The 23,266-nt window shown below is 35.1% G+C and overlaps 1 protein-coding gene across 6 annotated transcripts in view; it reads right to left on the bottom strand.

The window, feature by feature from the left end:
* The window catches only part of Raph1 (Ras association (RalGDS/AF-6) and pleckstrin homology domains 1), a 104,267-nt gene that overhangs the window by 41,719 nt on the left and 39,282 nt on the right, over positions 1–23,266 (bottom strand). For 4 of the 6 annotated variants that reach the window (XM_063237295.1, XM_063237292.1, XM_063237290.1 and 1 more), the window contains exons 2-5: positions 16,388–16,507; positions 11,601–11,706; positions 10,332–10,837; positions 1,922–2,002 (exon numbers count right to left, since the gene is read on the bottom strand). In XM_063237295.1, coding sequence (XP_063093365.1) covers positions 1,922–2,002; positions 10,332–10,837; positions 11,601–11,706; positions 16,388–16,507 — 813 coding nt within the window. The remainder of the gene's footprint in view (positions 1–1,921; positions 2,003–10,331; positions 10,838–11,600; positions 11,707–16,387; positions 16,508–23,266) is intronic. The other 2 variants (XM_063237294.1, XM_063237293.1) reach the window with 1 other exon arrangement.

Here is a 23,266-nt window from a genome sequence, read left to right on the forward strand (position 1 = left end):
TACAGGAATGTGCTATCCTGCCTGGCTTTCTTATTTGAAACAAGCAAACCAATACACCATTCTGATATTCTTACTTCATTTAAATGCAAAGTTCTTTTTTATTGTACTACTGGGGACTGAACGTAGGGTTTTTACACTCAGCTACATCCTAGGCCCTATTTATATCTAAGATAGGGTCTCATGAAGTGACCCAGGTAGGACTTGACTTTGTAATCCTCCTGCCTCACCCTCCCAAAAGTGCTGGGAATACAGGGTGTACCAGTGGGCTCAGACAAAGTTCTTGATTATAAAAAGTTCCTGAAAGGGGCTGGGGATTTAGCTCAGTGGTGTAAGCGCCTGCCTTATAAGTGCAAGGTCATGAGTTCAATCACCAGTACCAAAAACAAATAAACAAAAAAACCAAAGTAAATCTTCTTTAAGTGACGAAAATATTGTAGACTCAAACTTGTATTTCTACCATAAAATACTAAATTGCTGGGGATTTAGCTCAGCGGCATAAGCACTTGCCTGGTAAGCACGAGATAGTGAGTTTGGTCCCAGTACCAACCCCACCCCCCCAAGGTTCCTACTTTTTAAAAATGTTTTTTAAATAGTAGTGGCCAAGCATTAACATATTGAAAAGTATATTTTTATTATAAATTAAAAAATAATTTCTCCTTTATATTAGATATTAGAGCATTGCATTCACTAACAAAAACATTAAGTAGGCAGACTGTATTAACTGTGAATTTGGGATGGTAAAGATGGTATAAATTACATTACAGAAAGGGGCGTTGGCTCTGAAAGGATTAAGGACTACTGCATGGACACAAGCAATGAGAAGATACACACGTCTCACTGCAAGTGTGGTTGAAACTTAAAGGCGGTAGAGGAGCAGCTGCTTTCACTCAGCAGGATTGTTAGAGTCGGTCAAGGATGAACAGGAGATGGGGGGAGGTGGTTGTAGGGCTTTAGTGGCTTTTCCTTTACGCTTCACAGATGCCTGTCAGGCAGCACACCGTAACATAACGTAAGCAAGTCACAAATATAATTCAAAATTTAATTCTAAAAAGTGCAGAGAAAATATTGAAGTATTCATATCTTTTAGTAACCAAGAATATCTAAAACAATTCAATTGGTAAATACACAAATTAACAAAGTATTTTATATTCTTTTGGTCTTCAAAACTCAGCTTGTGCTCTGTGCAGTGCATCTCACTTTGGCTTACCCACATTTTAGTTATGTAATGGCCATGTGTGGCTATTGGTTGTTGTAAAATTTATTTTATTTTATTTTTTTGTCTTTTTTTTGAGACGGGGTCTGGCTATGCAGTTCAGGCTGGCCTTGAGCTCACTTTGTAGTCCAGGCTGGTCTCAAACTCACATCGATCCTCCCACCTCAGCCTCCTGAGTGCTGGGATTATAGGCATGAGCCACTACGCGTGGCTGTTGTAAGATTTATTAACCACTGACTTCAGAATACATTTTTGAAACAACTAGGTTTTCAGTTAAGCATTAGTGCTGAATCATTCCATTGGTGACCCCCACCTAAAGAGTAGCAAAATTTGTTACTACTTTAAGAAACTGATAGAAGCCTCTAACTTTAGGATAACAAAATACGATTTGTTTCAATACAAAATTCTCTATACCAGATACATTACTACCTATAATTTACCCTGAGATTTGGTACTCTATCATAAAAGTGCTTATTTGGCCTTTATTCTTAAGCTTGGTTTAATTTTTATTTGAAAAACAGAGGTTGGGAATTTAGCTTGGTGGCAAAGTGCTTGCCTGGCAAAAAACCCCCAAAAACCCAAAAAACCAAAAAAAGTTGTCATTCAGTGAAAAATAGATTGTATGACAAGAGTTCACCACTTGGCTTACTGAGTGCATTCTTCTTTGCTGATACTTAAGCAGTCCTATAACATGTTTACAGAACTTACAGGTGTCAGCTCAGCCTGTTCTTCTGTGAAGTCAGTAAGATGCTGGGCCTGCTTGCTGGGACATCTCTGAGAAATAGCATGCTGTGAAAATGGAGGAAGGGAGAAAATGACAGGTAAAGAAAGTGAAAAGGGCAGCTCTCCATAACATGCAGGAAGAGAAAAAGATCACGGAAATGAACAAAGCAGTAATGAAAAGTTGCATGCAATAACGTTTCATTCTTTTATGTAAAAATTAGGTACAAATCAGATGATCTCAATGCTTAACCTTTTAGTAACCTCATCCTACTTCTGGTCAGTACAGCCATATGGGAGAACTACACAGAATCATTGTGTCCAATGTAAACTCATCTTAGCCTTGATCACTAGTTGCCAATACTTGATCTTCTCCCCTCACTCAGCCAAATCAATGCCTGTTCTCAGTCTCCATGCTCTACAAGCTTCTATTTTTTCCTTTCTTCCTCTCACATATGACCATACTTTTTCCCTCAATTACTTAAAAAAATCACATCTATTATGAACATCTTCCTCACTAAAGTATATCTTATGACTAAATCCAGATTCTTGTTCACCTCTCCTTCTAGTGCTATGTGGATAAACAGCCCTTTTCCCTTTTCAGCAAATAACAGATCCTACTTATCCTTCCTCTAATATCTTCAGTCTCTGATACTCAACCAAACCAGCCGATTTCAAGTAGAAAAGAAAAAAGTTCTGAGTACCTTTCATTACACCATTATTTTCTCCTCAGTGCTACCAAACTTCCTTAATTCATGCTATATAGTAGCTTCATTTCTTAGCCACTCACTAATTCCTAAATTCTTCGTTTTTTTTTGTTTTTTGTGGGTTTTTTTTTTTTTTGTCTTTTTGAGATAGGGTTTCACTATTCGGTTCAGGCTGGACTTGGGCTCACTTTGTAGCCCAGGCTGGTCTTAAATCTGCAATGATTCACTTGCCTCAGCCCCCCAAGGGCTGGGATTAGAGGGGTGCACCACCACACCCAGCTTCTTTGTATTCTTTATCTTTCAACATCATTTGTGTTGTAATGCATTCTGCAATTGTTTTGTCTTTCCAGTCATGGTGTTTGTACACCATACTGCCATTACTTGTTGGTTTACTTATACTTGCATGTCATACCCCTAGAGCTAACTTCATAAGGAACTGTGAGCTGTAATCAGCTTTATCCTTCCAGCCCAGAGCACTGCCTAGGCACTCAAATATTTATGAATATATTGATATTCATGTCACACAGATCAGATCAAGACTGCTTCTGCTTTTCCATCTCATATTTTTCTCATTAAACATTTTATAGCACTGCTTCAATCTATATTTAATAGCAGTGTTTATTAAATCTATTATTTCCAATATCTCTGTTTTTAGTAAATAGAAACAGATATTAAGGGACAAAAAGATATGACAAATACAACCAACTTGTAAATGCCTCAGAGGAAAAAAAAATGTGTATGTACAAAGAATGATAAATGATAAAGAATGAGCGGAATGTTAACAGTTAGCAAATCTGATTAGTGAACTTCCCCATTCTTTGTACTTCATATGCTTTCAAATTAAAAACCTTAAAAAATAGTTTTCTCTAGACTCAATCTTGCATAAGTTCCCATTATGTATATCCAAAGGCTTACTAGTTAAATTGTTTAAAAAATCTAAATCTAAAGTATTCAAAAGATGACTATATATACCATATTGAACAGTATGACAAAACAACATACAGTTATTAAGGCTCAAGATATCCTTATAAGAAATGAATACATGAAGTAATAAAATAGCATACAGACAAAAATTCTGTCAATTTATGTTATCATGTTAAGAAAAATGAATGGAATAATAAACCACAGTTGATTTAATATTAACTAGATTCCATTTCTACAAAGTACTTAACTATTTATTACCAACAACTTTACCCCAAATTCAGCCTTACTTACACTTTACCATTACATAAATCTAAAAGCTGTGCTCAAATCATGTAGAAAAATGAATTAAGGGCCAATGTTCTAAACTTTCTCATTTTCTGAAATTTCATTTGCATTATAAAATTATCATCCCGAATTGATCTTTCAAAAACTTTACTGTTTGCAAGCCAGAGTCCTTGGGGTAAAAGGGAAAGCACATGTACTGAAAAGCATTAACCTTAACCCAGGAGCTAAATCTTTATCACTGCCTTGTACCCAAAGTAGTGGTTACAAATAAAATACTTCCATGTGACAGCAAAACATTTTAGTTACTTTAGAAAAAGATGAGCTGGGTGTGGTAGCTCATGCCTGTAATCCCAGCACTCGGGAGCCTGAGGCAGGAGGATTGTTGTGAGTTTGAGACCAGCCTGGGATACAAAGTGAGCTTAAGGCCAGCCCGAACTGCATAGTGAGACCCTGTCTCAGAAAGACAAAAAAAAAAAAAAAAAAAAAGAAGAAGTAGAGGTTTATCACCCATTCTTTCACAAAAACAGATGAGCAGTTATCTTTTACTGAGACATGTCTGTATTTTTCACAAATATTACACTGAAAATAACCATAGTATGATAAAGAAGAATGTAGAGCCTGGGGCTACCAGTGCCTGTGGTCAAGTCCAATACGGCCGTTCACTAGCAGAGTGCTTATGGACTTATTTAACTCATTTCCTTAAGTATAAAATGATTAAAAAACAGCATTTGTCACCAAAGGTTTCTATAAGAATTAAATTATAATTTTAACCACATTATTCTAAGAATAGAAAACTGTCACAAGTCATTTGTATTTTATTTAAGGCTTAACTGATTTCATTTGGAGTTAAAACTTCTAAAAAATATTCAAAAATATACTAAAACACCACCAGATGGGGATGTTGCTGCATAAACCTTTGGCGACCTCTGCCGTGTAGTTCAGTCCATAGCTCTGGCTTTGTGAGCACTGGCCGGTCTGCTGGTATCTTGATTCCCCTTCCTTTGAGCTCAGCTAAACTGTCTGGGTTCAAATCCTTGTGCAGGTGATGTAGTCACTCTCTGCCTCTGCTCCTTTTACTGTAAAATAGGGGTAATGGTACCAATTCCACAGGGTGGGTTACACAGAGTCAGTATGTTAAGACATGCAGAACACAATGCCAAACGGAACAAGCACTCAGTATAGCAGCTTTTCTTTTCTACGCCCTTTTTTCTTTATTCTTCTCCTTTTACTGGCCATTATATAGTCAGTAAATGTTCATATGCTCTTAAAACCATTTCCTTTATACTTTACAGCCCCTATTAACTTTAAAAACAGATGAATATAATTCTATCCTTGTTAAAAAAAAAAAGTCCCCTATCAGTCCTCCAAAAACCCAAAACAAAACAGAAAAACGAAGTGAATCAAAAATCAAATGAGGACATTTTTACTTCTGCAGAGAAAAATCCCACACAGATTTCAAAGAAATATACCAAGAAAGAGAGTGCATGTGCCAGTGTTTGCTAGAGGACATGTTTGAAAAACGTTTATGTGAACTAGGCTTTTCTTTGGACTTTACCAAACCTTCATCTTCTTTCACCTGAGAGCTATTCCTGTTGCTATTAAACCTCAATAGGTCAATGAAACTCAATTCGGCACCAAGCTGGTATACGTGAATAAATTTCAATGCAATGGAGCCACTAGACTTTTATGAGAAAGGTAGTTACAATAAATAGAAATGAACATCTAATCTGGAACCTTGATACCAGTGAGATCACATTCCAAATGCTACAAAATACAACTGTCTTTTTCTTTTTTTTGTTCACAAATTAGCTCTTGAAATAGTTCTAGAAGGTGAAGAGAACTTGGGCTTTCACTGAAGTTATGATACACTGTGTTGCACATTAGAAACTAAAAAAAATTTTATAAGCTAAAAATTTTAAGTTTTTTACAGCTCTATCAGGCAATTTTTTCATCATAACAAATCAAGTTTTTTTAAACTTTTACTGCTTATTCAGCAAAACCTTTGAAATCTGCTATAAACTACACTAATAGCTTTAAAAAGTCATTTCTTTCCTTCCTTCCTTTATTTATTTTTGAGATAGGGTCTTCCTATGCAGTTCAGGCTGGCTTCAAACTTGTAGCAATCCTCTTGCCTCAGCCTCTCAAGTGCTGGGACTATAGATGTGCACTACCATAACTGGCTAGCATTTTCTTCTTTTTTTTTAGTCTTTTTGAGATAGGGTGAAGGCTGGCCTTAGCTTACTTTGTAGCCCACGCTGGTCTTGAACCTGCAGCGATCCTTTGGCCTCAGCCTCCCAAACACTGGCATTTCAAAAATACATTTACTGATGTAAAATTCTCAATTCACAGGAATAATTAAATTAAATGCCACCCAAAAATAAAGGAACATTTTAGCATTAACCTTTAATCTGTAAATCTTATTTTACAAAAACTTTTATAATATGCAATTATCACTTTATAAACTGTTTTCTTACTGAAATATTTTATTAATTAACATGAATAAACTATAATGAGTAAATGAAATGCAAGATATATTTCACATGGGTTGAGAAACAGACTTTGCTAGTATTTTAACTATGTTGAATTCTAGTTTTTAAAACTTAGCAAATGATCATTGTTAAAGAACTTCAAATGAACACTAAAATTATTGATTTTTATGTGTATCCATGGTGAATTTTTATACTGAAATGTTTTTTAACATTCAAGAAATAACCTTTTTTTTTTTTTTTGAGACGAGATCTTATTCGCTATGTAGTCTATGCTGGCCTCGAACTCATAGTGATACTCCTACCTCAGTCTCCTAATTCCTGGGATTATAGGTATGTGCCATTGTGCCTGGCGAAATAATAATTTTTTAACAAACATGCTTTAAAATTTTGGTGAAAATCAGTAAGCATGTGGCTTTAGAATTCAAATACAGACTTCTCAGGTATTTGACCTACTTAATCACTTTAGTCCTGACCTGGATGGACTAACTCATTTATCAAAGAAATAATAGGATGATTAGAATGAGGCTTAAATGAAATAGCACATGAAGCACAGTATTTCAAAAAAATCTAGGGAAGAAAAAGGCAGGGGAAAAAATACATTCTTCTTAACGTGGAAGTGTACTGTGCCAATCTCTGGGGACTTTCAGAAGAAAGCAGGAAGAGGAGCCACACTTTTGTTTACTGCAGATAGTTTTAGTTGCCACACTGGCACCTGCAGAGTAGAGACCAGGGGTGCTGCTAAACATATAAAGCACAGACCAGCTGTTCATTACAGAAAGACATTGAGCCCAAATGTCAATAATGGTGAGGGCAGAGAAACTCCATCTGACCTAGAAGGACCAGATGGAGTTCAAGTGTGGAACGTGAGCCATCTCCTAAGTCCAAGCCCTTTTGCTACAAGTGGGTTGCTTTGACACTGGCAGCCAGATACAAGCTCTCCACCCAGTGGACTAGAACAATCTCCTTGCAGAACATAAATGTCCTAAGAGCAAAGACTTAAGAAATAATCCCAAAGCAGAAACTTAGAAGCAAGCTGATGTCTCAGAGAGAAAACATAGTAAGACTACAGAGATTACCTACAACTGAAATATATAGTCATTATGGCATGCACATTCCAAGAAACTATATTGAGAGCATGGAGAAACAGGAGGAAAAAAGCAAAGGAGTAGTGTGTGAGACGGATAGATTCTCATCTCCTAGAGTGAGAAGGCAGCAGATAATACATACAATGAGGAATTTTAAAAAAATCAAGAAATACTGATTTAATGACCCAGAGGTAAACACCATAAAAACCAGCTGAAACGCTAGAAAGTGCTTATCTCTGGGAACAGAAAATGATGTGTGCAGTTTCTGAACTCAGTTTTTTTTTTTTTTAAATTGGTACCAGGGATCGAACTCACGACCGCCTGCTTGCAAGGCAGGTGCTTATGCCGCTGAGCTAAATCCCCAGCCCAACTATTTGACTCTTTAAGGAGTTTTTTAATTCCATGCATGGAAAACTAATTTTTGAAAACTATATTCAATTTTAAGAACTTGATACTTGGGCTTGCAATCTATTGCGCTTATCCCAGTTTACTTAATTTGAGTTAGAACAGAATAGATCCAAAACTGAAGCAAATTCCAAGTTTGTTTAACCATTTGGTTTTTTTTTTTTAAACCTGTGGGCAAGGTAAAGGAACAGGAGAGGTAAGATTTTAGAATGTTTCTTTGTTTTATCCCTGGTTTACTTACTGTAATGGTTTAGATTTCTAAGGGTCATGTCTGAACTATAATTGGGTCATGGAAACAGTATGCTCATCAGTGGATCCACCCATTAATAAACTCAGTACCTTGCTGTTCGGTTAGGAGGTGAGTCACTGAGGACAAGATCTGTAAGAGTGCTTTCTCATACCCAATTCCTGCCTTCTTTCTGTTTCCTGGCTGCTGTGGGTCAGATACCTTTTCTCCACCATGTCCCTCTGCCATCTTGTTCCTGCCTTGGAGGCTGTACCCATGACCAAAACAGAGAGCCAAAGTAAACTCTTCCACCTTTAAGTTGTAGATGTTGGGTACTGTGCCTCAGCGAGGGGACAGTGACTAAAACCCTCACCAAACCTTATGTTAAAAGTGTAAAAAATGCTATAGTATCGAAAAACAGTATCTTTGTTCCATGTATACCACCACATATCATTTGAAGAATATTTGTTAGGAGACATGGACTTTTCCCTTCATTTGTCCTTGTATTATTTGAACTTTGAGTGTATTTTATAGACATATACAGACACACACACTGCAGAACAGCCTTACTGAACAGCTCATGCCCTGTCCTCAGACCCCTTAATCCATCTCAGAAAAATCTGAGGAAAGTCATATTAATATACAAGACAGAATGATGAGGAGCATGCACCTTTTTAAATAAAGCACTGCTCGAACCTCAGCACCTACATCTGAAAGACATAAAGACAAAGTAGCTGGTGCAAAACATAATTCTCAGGTGTCATAAAGTAGAAGCCAAGTTTCTCCTATTTTTTAGATCAATATGATTCTTTGAACCACCTTATGAGGAAAGTAGACAAACAGTACTAACTGCAGTTTTCCTGAGAGACATTGACATTTAAAGGGGTTAAATAACCTGTTTAGGTCTCCTGAACAATAAGAAGCAATGAAAAATGCACAGAAAGCAGTTTTTAAGTTCTCTATAGAATATCTATATATCAATTTAGTAAAGTTTAATTTTAAATAAATAAAACCTTTTTAGTGATATGATTTGCTTACTTTCTTTGCCATAAAATTCATTTATCTCCATTCCACACTGATTCATGTTTCGTTGTATTCCATAGCATCAAAGTCATAAGAACAACAGTTGTTGATGTTATTGACATAATTAAATCAGTTGAAGAAAAATATCAATAATCAAATAAATATAAATTTTAAATTTCCCTGTAATTTCTTAAATGTTTTACATTTTATATTACTGATTATTCACAGATTCTTTTACTCTATTGTACTAACTAGACAGTATGTAAACACAAATTCACTGAAAAAGCGCCATTATCTATTTGGCACTACCCTACTATAAAATTGTTGTCTTAATGAAAAGAACTCAATGAAGAATCCTCACCAAATTCAGCTCTAGTCAAACTTATCACAAATCTACTTCCTAACCCTTACTGCACCACACTCAGGGCAGCTTCTAATGTCTATTCATATAACATCCATTTGATTCTCTGAACCACTCTATAAGGAAGACAAACCCAACAGAACCAAAGATAAAACTATTTTTTTTTACTTATGAGAAATACACATTTGATGAGGTTAAACAACTCACTAAGGTCCCATGAGTGGCAAAGAAAAAACTCACAAGCTTTCTGAGCCTACAAGCTCTTTCCACTATTCTACGCTGACTCTGGTGACAAAAAATGATATAAACTCTGAAAACCAGTACCTATTTCTTGGGTTTTTTTTGGAGATACAGTCTTGCTATGTAGTTTAAGCTGGTCTTGAACACATTATGAGGCCCAAATTGGCCTCAAACTTATGACAATCCTGCTTCAGTCTCCTGAGTGCTGGGATTACAGGTGTGCATTGCCATATCTGGCTTGAAAACTAGAATTTTAAAGGACTATAATGAGGATATAAGTGCTTTTCTTATGTTCTCATTTTACAATGTACTTTAAAAAGTAATTATTATCAATTATTATCAGTTTAGTAGTAATTATTGGTTTGCAAATTGTATTTCAAATTTTAAACTATCTGAAATAACTGATGTTAATTCAAGGACTTTCAAAAAATCATGAAGAATAAAAAGAAGAAACTAAACGTTTTCTAAATCATCACTGTGACATTACCATGTGTTAATGTACTCCTTCTGTAGTCTGATTTTAAAACTTAAATCAGAAGTATTTGTGACAAATTTTAAATGCTGTATCAACAAAGTTAATCAAAACTACATTCTTTTAAAATCATTTCCCTTTATTTAATACTAAAGAAGAGAAAAAAGTTCCATCTGTTTACCTCAGCAATTGGCTGCCCCTGAGGTGTTAGGTCCAATTCCTGAGGGCGTGTCACTTTATCAATATCCAGAGAGTCCATGCTGGAGGCTGCAGAAGTGACACTAGAACGAGAGGAGTTACTCATAGAGCGCACTTCAGCATCGCTCACTGTGCCCGCAGATGCAGTTCTTCGGTGCTGATTGGTAACCACTGGCTTAGTGTCTTCTAGTACTGACTGCTGAGCAGCCTCATCCATGCTCAAGGAGGCCTGTTCTAACTGTGCAGTGATGTCATCCAGGGAGTAGTTAGCATGGGAAGGTTTAGCTATCCTATTAGACGAAGAAGACAGTCCTTTTAAGGTGCCGTGTTTTGATGGATGTCGGCTAGCAGCTAATTTCTGAGTAGCTTTTGGTTCTGTGATTTGTCGCTTACTACTTCCTGAACCAATACTACTGAGCTCCTGCTCTATAGAGCAAAGATCGGCCATCAGTGCATCCAGATCCACAGTCTCTCCTTGACTCAGAGCTTCTGCAAAGAATAACACAGGTTTCTGAACACCATAATCACAATTTACACATTTCACCGTGAGTCAGTTAAATGCAGAAGAAGCAAAAGATTTCATCCCAATGGGCCTAAAAATCAATCAAATAAAATGCTTCTAACTGTTGTTTGTTTTAAATTCCAAAGGAAATTTTCATAAGCAAATAAAAGCATCTTTTAAGATCACTAGTATAAATTAAAGTTATGTATTCAAAGACAAAAAAATTACAGAAACTTAGTATTACACAAACTCCATAGTTTTAACCATGTGTCCCACGCAGCATTTTAACCACAGGTTTTATATGGTCAATGGCTGCATAAAGATGCTACTATCAAAGGAGCTATGGGCATAAAAAGAGAAGTCAAAGTCTAAAAAATACATATTGGAATGCTAATTCCAAATACCATAAAGCTGACTAGGTAGAGCAATATTTTGGCCATGAGCACTGATCATAACATTATTAATAAATAATTTAATTGAACTTAAACCCAGTGAGAAAACAACAATACCATTAATTTGCTATGAGGTTCCCATTGAGTATGTATTTGTTAACTACAAAAAAAAAAAAAAATCAGAAAACTATTATGGTCCAGTTTTTTCTTTTCTGTGACAATTTGAATTATTATCATGTACAAATAAAAAAATAGAGAACTCAGTCAAGTTATGCATATGTTTTGAAATTATAGTGTCATTTTTCCTACATTATATAAATTAATATACTACTGTGTACTTTACTTAATTACATCTTACCATTCAAGTTGTATATGGAGAAACGGTAAGAAAAATTGGCCATGTTTGTTTCCTGGCGAAGAGGAGATCTTTTTACTGGTTCTACGGATTTGTCAGAATCCAAACTCTATAAAAGAAAATTTAGTAAGTCATACTAAATTCAGGTTTCAGTTACATGAAACTTTGTAATTAAGTGAACTGCTATATAATAAATGAAACTAAAGTGTAAGTAATAGCCTTAAGGAAAAGTACATTTAAGTTTCACAGCATTTTTATTATAATCATTTCAGTTTTTATATATATACTTACTTTTAGGGCACCTAAGACTGCCAATAATGTTCTCATTGTCATGAAATTAAATTTAATAAATGTAACCATTTCTACAAATTGACTAGAACACAGAAGGTATTAATTGAAGGAATAAAACCTGTACCCTTTCATCTTAAATTAGTATTCCAGTTTAGAAGATAGGAGTCATCATAATCATTATTTTTATTTTTTGGTACTGGGGATCAAACTCATGACTGCATTCTTGCAAGGCAGGTGCTTATGCCAGTGAGCTAAATCACCAGCCCCATCATTATTCTTAAAACTCAAGATCCAACAAAACAAAATGAAGAAAACTTTGCCTGTTTTAAATGCATTTGGGAATGAATTTTTATCAGTATTATGGAAATACTCAATAGAATATACTGACATGAGGAAAGTACGGTGTAAAATGTGTTTAAATTTACTAAGTATAGAGTAAGATTTATTAAAATTTTGACTTAAATTTTAGATTTTAAAACTTTTTAGTGCTAGAAATCTCAGGTTTATGTAACAGATATGAAGTAATTGGTCTAGATGAACAGAACTTGTATTACAGTATTCTTTTAAAAAATACCCTTAGAAAAACCATAGAAGATATTCTTGGGTATTTTAAAATTTAATCTGTATCCACATTCTTATATCCGCACGTTAGACTTTTAACACTCTGATGGAGGCTCCCAAATGGCAAATCAGTGAGTGCCAGCAACTCAGTTCCTTCCGGACAAAGTGTCTGCAGTCTGGAAAACAGTAGCATGGAGAGGAACTGAAGTGACTGGAGGTTACCTGGGAACCACCAGGGAGCTGAGAGAAGAGAAGAAAACAGGATTATTACCTATTATCAGAAGAAATAGACCACACTTTGAAGAAGAGGTGGCCTTTTTGCTCACAGAGAACCAGAGAACTGCACTGGGATTAAAAGAATCTTTGGCAGTTGGAACCAGGCAGGAGAATGTGGGACACTGTTTCCAAAGTGACCTTCCACAGTGAACAGTTGATCAGTGACCTCAGTACAGCACTTGCAGCCACAACTGTGGAGAAAGAGCTGGTAGGGACACCTTTTAGGAAAGGGCTGATGTCTGAATCTGGGTCCCAGAGCAGTCCTCTGGCTGCTTCACACTGCCAAATTCCCAGGATGGATGCAGGAAGGACAGTTACACAGGAGATAGATGGCAGGGGGAGAGCAGGGGCTGATGAACACACGCCTGGCTTCTGCAGTCAGAGGCCAGCTTTGGCCTGAGGTACACAGAACTGGACACTCACACTGGGGTCATGTTTTCACTGCAAGCAGATCTCTACACCCAGTACCATCTGGAGGCGGACACTACCTTAGACTTCCAGTGTGAATAGAGATATCTCCTAGCCTGAGCTCTGCTCTTAACCTTCGGCTGGGGAAAAGAACCATACACCCCAAAATTTAGAAAAATTTCTTTTATTATTCTTTGATTGTATTATTTTAAAATTTTTAATTATTTTCTTTTTAAAGAAAATTTCTTTTTAATTAAAAAATTTTTAAAAATTCTTCACTGTTATCCTTCTGTATATTTTCTACATGTTTTTTGCATTATTTTACCCATTTTTTAAATGAGCATGTCTGTGTCTGTGTGCTTCTCTTCCATTTACCTTTTCTCTTCCATTATAGTTTATACAGGATAAGGGAATTTTCCCTTGTCCTTTACCATCTCTTCTATTTTTATCCGTATTGTTTTGCCTTACTTTTTTTCTCCTCTGTTGTTATTCATCCTCAATTTTTCTTTTCCCTTCCCCTTTTCATTTGACTCCCTTTAATTTTTTCTCTAATATTTGTATCAGTCATGGGATCCTTTCCCATGCCCACTTCTCACTACCGATTTTGTACCCAGTTTTCTGTTATCACCTTGTAAATATATAACATACCCTTACCATCATTAGGCTCCTTTACCCTCCTCCATTTTCTCTTGCCCATTCAACTAGTAGGCAACTTAAAAATTCTTTTCTTCTTTTTCCTCTTCTCTTCCCTCCTCTGGCAATACCCTATCCCCAGACCCTTGGGCTTTAGATAACTGATTCTATAAAACTCTGTTTTTCACCATTAGAGGAGACAGAGACATCACTAATTTGGGTCAAGATTTGGGTTGCTATGGTGTTTACACTATAGCTGTGGATTTCTTTTCTAGTGAAAGGAGACTCAAACAGGATCTCATGGTATGTTATTTCTCAACCAGCCCTGATAGATACCACTATAATGGCTTAGTCTGTTACTACTGTAGCTGATTTGATTACATTGGAATAATCCTGACTCAGTTGACGATTTGGTGCTAGTGAATCTGTCTGACAAATCCACCATCACACCTAGCGAGATGTACAAAGAAAGCAAAAACGATTAACATCAACATAATTAGAAGTGAAAAAGGTGAAATCATAAGACTGTAAGTAATTTAAGTAATTATTTAAAATTATATCCCTACAACTAGTAAATTTTGAAGAACTGCATAGATTCCTAGACACATACAAATTACTAAAACTAATGCAAGAAGACATGAATACACTTAACCAATAACAAGCAATGAAATTGAGACAATAAATATGTACCAACTAAAAAAAGATCAGAACCTATGGAACTGACTCCTGAATTGTATAAATCTTTAAGGATCTTGTATCAGCAATACTCCCCAAGCTCTTCAAAATAACTGAAAGGGATGGAGTGCTCCCAAACTCATTTATAGAAGCCCGTACTGTTCTGATCACAAAACAGGAAAAAGTCCCAATTTCCTTAATGAATATACATGCAAAAATCTTCAACAAATAAAACACAGCAATTATCAAAAGATTATGTCATATCAGGTAGATTCTATCCTAAGAGGTACAAGGGTGGTTCAATATATGTTAGTCAAAATAAATGTAATGCATCACATAAACAACAAAAAGGTCAAAAACCATATGATCATATCAATAAAGGCAGAAAAAACTTTCAATTAAACCCAATATTCCTTCATGATAAAAAGTTTGTCATAACTTTTATCACATTTGGCTATGGTCCTTCTACACCTATTTTCTTTACTTAGCATTTTTATCATGAAGGAGCATTGGGTTTCATTGGAAGTTTTTCTGCCTCTATTGATATGATCATATGGTTTTTGACCTTTTTGTTGTTTATGTGATGCATTACATTTATTTTGACTAATAAGCAGTGTTGAGTAAACTGGTAATCGGTATGCAGAAGATTGAAACTGAACTTTTATCTTTCATCATATACTGAATTAAAATAAAGACAAATCAAAGATCTAAAACATTAAAACAGAAACATTAAACATAAAAGAAAAAAACAGGTAAAACATTTCAAAACTAAAAATACCTTCTATGCAGCAAAAGAATCAATCAGTAGAGGGAAGAGATAACCTGCAGAATACGGAAAAAAATTTTTTGCCAGCTACTCCTCAGACAGAGAACTAATATCTAGAGTATATAAAGAACTCAAAAAATTTAAACCATCTAAAATTAAAGATCCAGTCAAGAAATGGACAAGAGAAACGAACAGATACTTCACAGAAGAAGAAATATAAATGGTTAACAAATAAATGAAAAAGTCTCTGGCCATTAGAGAAATGCAAATTAAAACAACACTAAGAGTCTATCTTACTTCAAAAGAATGGCAATCATTAAGAAATTGAACAATAACACATGCTGGTAAGGCTGTGGTGAAAAAAGAATCCTCCTTCATAGTTGGTGGGAATGTAAACTAGTATAATCATGCTGGAATCTGTAATGGAGATTTCTCAAAGAACTGAAATCAGAAATTCCCTATAACCTAAAGATGCTAGCTAGATATCCTGTCCAAAGAGCTTAAGACATCATACTACAGCAATGCATCATACCAATGTTTATAGCATCACAACTCTTAATACCTAAATCCTGGAAACAACCAGTATACACATCAACAGATGATTAGATAAAGAACATGTGTGTCTATATATAATGGAATAGTACCATGCTATAAAGAATGACAGATCTGAAACATTGGTAGGAAAATGTATAACGTGGAAAATATAATGTTAATTAAAATAAACCAGAGACACCAGCTGAAATACATATGCTACCTCTCATTTGACTGAGGTAAAGTATAAACAAAGAGAATGATGAAGGATGGATAGAAGGGGACAAGGTGATGGATCTCTTGCAATGGAGAAGTGGTCCAAGAGAAGAAAGTATGAGGGGTGAGGAAAAGGAGAGAGACATAAGTAAAATAAAGATATGTCATGTAAAAAAACTAACAACCTCAATTAATGTAAATATTATATGCCATAACATGAGCTAAGATAATTAACATCAAAGAGAATGAAAAATGGGATAGGGCAATTGGAGTGGGGAAGAAAAGGGATTAAAAAATCTGTAGTATGTACATGTAAACACTCCCCAAGATGTTTGCAAACTGCAAGAGCTGTGAATATATCTTTAAAAAACCCCCCCAAAAACTCAGTGATGACTTGAAATCCTCAACTAATTTTTCAAGCACTATTACTAACCTGTGTGAGTTTGTCCAGTTCCCCAAGCCAGGCTCCAAACATTTTGTCCAGGTCCTGATCTTCTTTGTCACTGTCTTCTTCAGCACCATGGTCAATTTCTTCATCTGATAGCTGCTCCATCTGAAATACATTTATGTGAATGAGTAGTTACAAATTAACTTGCAAAAATATGTGACAGAAATTTTATTACTTAGTAGGATTTTTTGGAATCAAATATTCAATCCAGAAATTACTTTAAAAATTAAAAGATATTAATGGGGACAAAGTTGCCAAGTGAGTAGAAATTATAATAAAGTATCAAATTCTTCAGGAAATTGTGAAAGAAAAAGCAAATTCTATCAATTATGATCTTAAAGAGAAATAACAAAATAATCATACAGCACACTCCCTTCCATACATAGAGTAACTGTAGCATAATTCTCTCCATTGCATACATACTGTAAGACAGCCAACACAAGAGATGTAACTTCAGAAGACTTTAATGCAGCAAGTTATTATGTTAGGCATTTTGTAGAAATTCTGTTCAGATACACGCCGATATGAATCCCATAAGATCTTAGTTCAAAAGGCATTTGAGAGAAAGCATAAAACACATTTTAAAATTTAACTTCATCTGTTGAATTAGTTCCTCTTCCTCCTATCCTGCCCATACTTTCTACCCCATGTCTCCTTTCTCAATCTCACTTCCCCATTTTTTTCCCCTAGAAAATCCTTGGAGAAAACAAAATTTAGGTTTAAATTTACATACAAATTCTCTAAAAGTGGCAGCTTTTCAAATAAATCCTTTGAAAGAAGAGATTATTTTCCTTCTTCCCATTAATAAAATGATGTGATATCTGATGTGGAATTTGCACATTACTTTGTAATAATGAAGGGATTTATACAAAACAAGATCAGTGACTAAGGTGACCAATATAAAATATTTCAATATTAAAGACGCTGAAAATTCTTCAAGTAAAGTTTGGCTTTACTTGTATAAGCACAGTCCAACTGTATATGACTGTAAATCTTTTTTCCTTAAACTCCAGGTAACACCTGTTACTTTTCCTCCTAGGGTCAAAGTAAGTTCATCATTATACATTACATTAAAATACTCGACCCACAGCTCTAAAACAGTTTTCCCAATGGATCCAGGTAATATTTGGCATATGACCAATAAGTTTAGTATAAATAATTTCTCAGACATTATGTAAATACATGGGCTTTCCATTAGAAACGATAGCTAATGTGATGGTACCCATCTGCTATGATTTAAATATGCCCCTAGTAAAATTCAGGTCCTGCATTGTGATTATACTGGCCTTTTGAGTGAGGCCTTAAAAAGAGTGACTAGTCCAAAAGAAATGTTCTGTGATGAGCGGGAATAAGAACCTAACTCCTGTTCTCTGGAGGATGCAGCAAGAAGGCTTTCACCTAACACCAAATGCCAGTACCTTGATCTCAGACTTCCCAGCTTCCAAAACTGTGAGAAACTGTATTTCTGTTCTTTACAAATTATCTAGTCTTAGGAATGGTGTTGCAGGAGCACAGACAAAGACAACACGTTCTATCTCCAAAACAACAAGTCAACGAAATTATCTCTGTGATCTTTATATTACCTTTTATGTGTCATGAAGTTAAGTTTCAAACCTATTTCACCAACATTTTGCAAAAAAAATGCTATGCATTAAATTGAACTGACGTAATTCTTGAAAATCAAATCCTATTCCATTTAATCAATGGATGGAATTAATTTTCTTAGGTCTAGTAACAGGAAGAGCCATACTTTATCAATATCTCTATTAGAAACTGATAATCTCTATTTTTTATCTTTTATCACCCTAATCATACATAAACTGGGGCATTTGAAAATGATAATGGATCTATACCAATTCTCTAATTCATAATGTCAGCATTAAAGGAGATTTGGCTTTTTAATTCATTTTTGATAATATCATTTTTAATAACTACATAATTTATAGCTCAATTTCAAATAGAAATATGATATAAAATTCACTGTGATCTACCTATGAAAAACATAAAACGTTAATGAAAAGAAAACCCTTATTTGACCAGGTGACTTAATGTTTAAGTAATTAAATTCGAGAATAGATAAGAAGAACCCAGTCTTTATCACAAAGGCCAATAAGCAATAGAATCTGGAAACAGTAAAGCTGTTTTTCCCTAACCACTATAGTAACTCAGAGGCTAAAATATTCTAGTAAGAATTCTGCTTTGAGATAGTCATCCTTATTTCTAATTACATTTTACAGTCTCAAAATACATTTAAATAACTAGGCCTATTGTACTACTGTACCCAACAGATGATATGCTCACTTTTGACAGTAGTTTTAGTATCTTTTATGAATATTCAAGTGAAAAATACATAAAACACTAATTTCTGGAGACCTTGCTTCAATCCACAGTAAAAATCTGGTTACACGACACAATATTCACCAGAGTGACCTACCATTAGGAAAATTTGTTTATGTATGAATACTGTGAGACACAGCATGACGGATTAATCCTGACAGTGGATGGGGAGAAAACATTATTAATCACAGACCTCTGTAAATCAGACACTGTGACAGATACATCATTTCCATTTCACATATGAGGAAAGCAGGTAGAAGAGGGCACTAGATGTTCTTGGAGAAGGAAAGGACGCTTCAGATCCTCCACCACTGCAATAAAATCTATGATTTTAGTCATCTTACAGATGAGTGCTTCATATAAGATTTAATTTTAACCGAGTTCATTTTTCTAATATAAAAAGGTTTAAAGTCTGCACTTTTCTTCTGCCCACACAATAGTCTCCTGACCACACAATATAACTGTGTGGTCACTAATAGGAAACTATTACATTGGGTGGAAAACAAAGATAATTTTACAAGGCAAATATAAAATAATTCAAAATGAATATGAATATTTTAAATTATCATGGTGCCAAAGAGAACTATAAAGTTCTCTATCCAGGTCGCAGGTGAGTTTTCATACTACTTAAATGTGTTTTTTAAAATCCTTTTAAATATTTTCATTAATAATTTTTCTTTATCTAGACTATTATATAATTGAGTACAAGCAAATACAGCTAGAAGAATGAAAAGTCCTAGAGTAAGTGAAAATTTAAGTAACTACTGTTACTACTTATGTTACTTGTCAATTCTCTCCTTTTAAAAATTTACCGTACATTATTTTCTAAAAACTAACAGACTTATTCAGAAACTCTTCCAGTTAAAAAATTTCAGGTTCTGCACAGCTTGCTTAGCATGTATGGAGTTCTGGGTTCAAGCACCAACCCTATGAAAAAAAAAATAGGTACCACAACATTTCTTAAAGATTTTACTGGTTGGGGATACAGCTCAGTGGCACAGTGCCTGCCTGCCAAGCACAAGTTTCCAAGTTTGATTTCCAGTACCAAAATAAATAAATAAAAAAGTAAAATAGAAAAAAATTACCATTCTCCATTCTCTGGAAGCAATGCTGATGATCCTTTTCTCTATCCCTCAATATGGTATCATTTCTATTTATTATTTCCACCACATGAATCGTCTCCAGCAAGTGTTTTTTGTTTCGTTTTAAATAGGCCCTGCAATGTCTAAAGTCACAAATCTAAGGAAATTCACTCCTGTTTCCTAATTCTTTGATGTTCATCCTAAAAATTGCTATATTTTATTGCCAATTAAATTACAATTCTTTTAATCTAAATTTCCCCAATACAATACCCCTAAATGGGAATGTTAATCTCACCAATCCAACAGTCAGCTTCTTCTGCAGTAAGTGGGTATAAAAATTAAGAAAAGAGAACTTATAACTATTTATTTATTTATAGACAGGGTCTTACTATGCAGTTCAGTCTAGCCTTGAACTCACAATGTAGCCTAGGCTGGCCTTGGACATGCAGTGATCCTCTTAGCTCATACTCCCAAGTGCTGAGATTGTAGGTGTGCATCACCACATTCAGCATAAATCAGTTTTTAAAAGACTCAAATTCTATGATGCTTTTCATTAATGATATCCAAATAGACTGTCATACATCTTATTAAATTATTCTGTGATTATTAGATTTGGTACTTTGGGAGGATACACTAACGTTTCACTTAAATTCTCTGTTCTCTTACATACGAAGGAAACCGTATGTAAGAGAAAGAGTACTTTACCTCAAATAAAGTTTCTACTCCAACAGTCAAACTTTCTGAAGACAATATCCAAAGTCAGGGAAAAATGGACAAAGCACAGTGAGAGCCAAACCTTCAGGGACCTCTGTCTTCCTATCCCAGTCTCACTCCTCTAGCGTTCCAGCCATACGGCCTTGCTTGCTGTTCTTTAGAAAACACAGATTTATTCCATTGCTCAGTCTTTGCAATGCCAAGTCTTCTGCCTGATATACCCTCCTCCAAATATAAGTATGCCTCGCTCTACTAAATGAGCATTCTACCAAAACAGCACCCTACCCTTGCTACTGTCTGTCCCTTACGGAGTTTTATTTTTCTTCACAGCACTTATCACCATCTGTCACATTTATTATCACTCTTCCTCCACTAGAAAGAAAGCTCCATAAGAGCAAGGGCCCTGGTTTCCTTCTGTAACTACAATACCTGGAATGGTGCCTGGCTCATAGCTGTGCCACTAAATGTTTGCTGAGTGAGTGTTCAACTCTGTATGTGTATTCTTATAAAGACGTGCAAGTTTTAAAGAGCCAGTTTAAACCCAAAGCTGCTGCTGCCGCCGCCACCACCACCACCACCACCACCACCAATGGCAACAACAAATCCACATAATAAAAGAACAAAAATGAACTAGAGTTCTATTCTTTAGGACTAAATGCATCTAACCTCACATTCTTTACTGACTTATATATGTGTTACTCATTTTTATATGAAGAAAATTAGGCTAAGAGAATTTAGATAACTTTTCCCAAGGTTCATATATAGTTAATGGCAGTATGAAAATCTGAATCCAGTATGTATGACTTATCCAACTATATTACTGTATTACTTTTTTGAAAGAGGTGGTTGTATTGGCTACCATGTGCACAGACAGATGAGATACACACACAACACCTCATTTTTCATCATTCACTTAACAAATATTTATTGAGCTGCCACTGCCTGCCAGGTAGTATTCTGGGGAGTAAGAATAGAACAGTGACACAAGTCATGTTAAGCCCTTTTCCTAACGGAATTCCGATTCTACTGGCATGAAGAATGTACTGAAGATTAGGAGCAGACTGGGCAGCAGAAATGGAAATGCAAGGACCAAGGTAAAACAAACCAAGTGTACCAGTAAATTATTAGAATACTTAGAAAAAAATCTTAAGGTTAAGACCTTACTTTATTCTAAAGCAGGATCTTAATATAATGACATTAATGCTTTTTAATATAATGACATTAATGCTTTTTAATGACATTAATTTTTAAGCATTAATGACATTAATGCTTTTAATAGTACTTTAACTGCTCTGTGGTAAACAGACAGTAAGAGGGGAACTTAGAACAAAGATCAGTGGCCACGGTCCAAGTGAGGCATTTTTTTAAAGTCCCCAACTACTAAAAGGAAACGAAGGTGATGATGACAGCTAATATGTATGTAGTAAACATGCACTGTGCATCATTTCAAGTGCTGTACAGTGGTGCCTTGGTTAATAAATGCTTTTGCTTGCAAACTCTGTATTGGATGGCAAACACAACCACGGCCATCTTTCCCACACACAAATGTGGCCATGTTTCGCAAAATTGTAGAACAAATTAGTTGTGAACTGAGGCACCACTGTATTTATTCATTTTACATATGTGATATTTATTAATTTACCTAATCCTTACAATAATCCTATAAAGTAGGTACACCAGACCTCATTTACTGATGAAGCAAACAGAAAAGCTACATAGTTTGCTTAAGGCTGTGGCTGCACACCTAGAATTCAAATGTAGACAGGTAGGCCTAGGCTCTTAACCTGTTGGATAATACTGAAGTAGTATGGCCAAACTCAAGATACCTTTCCAAGGTAAAAGCAGAAGAATCTAATGAAAAACTAGGTGGTGAGAGGAAACAGTGAAGTAAAGAGAACTCAAGGATAATTCCTAGATTTCCAGTACTAACAACTGAATAGGAAGTAATGCCATTTCCTCAAAACTAGTGACAGGCAGGTTGAGGAGGGGTGTCTAATTTTGAAGATAAGAGTGGAGATTCCCAGCAAACAATCAACTGAAAAAACAATGAGGAAGGATAAAGATTCAGCTAATAAGACTTAGTTCCACCTGCAGATTAATTCAAAACCATACTTACTATAGAAAAATCACATAGTAATAGTAATGATTCAACTATATATTAAACTACATCTATTTTATTCATGAAGTAAAAATAGAAATGGTGATCTATCATTGTTTATATGTTAGTTTCATTTTGTCAACACAAAATAATCGTGTTTAATTATTACAAAGTTAACCTTTTAGTGAATATAGCAGGCATCACTACACAAAATTAAACTATCCATTTAGTATACCACCTTACATGAAACTTTTCATAAAGCTAATTATCCAAGTCTATTTTCCCTATTAACCTTCCTTTCAGAAGACATTTTGATTTACTATTCAATTTTCACATTGTGAGAAGGAACTGGTAATTCTTCAAGAAAACTGGGCAAAGATAAGGCTTAAGAATCTGGTTAAATATACTCCAGTTAAGCAAATTATAAAGAGCAAAGAGGAAAGTGTGTTTGTGACTGTCATGAGACTGACTTAAAACACCTGCAGAGGGTAAGATTTCAAAGTGACAGGGCCAGGGATTTAGCTCAGTAGCATAAGTGCCTGCCTGGAAAACATGAGGTTGTGAGTTCGATCCCTGGTACCAAAAAAACCCAAACAACAACAACAATAACAACGTGAAGGGCAAAGACAGAAC

Source organism: Cavia porcellus, unplaced genomic scaffold (assembly GCF_034190915.1).
Source record: "Cavia porcellus strain 051 isolate PalLab524CR breed Dunkin Hartley unplaced genomic scaffold, mCavPor4.1 scaffold_26, whole genome shotgun sequence".
NCBI lineage: Eukaryota > Metazoa > Chordata > Mammalia > Rodentia > Caviidae > Cavia > Cavia porcellus.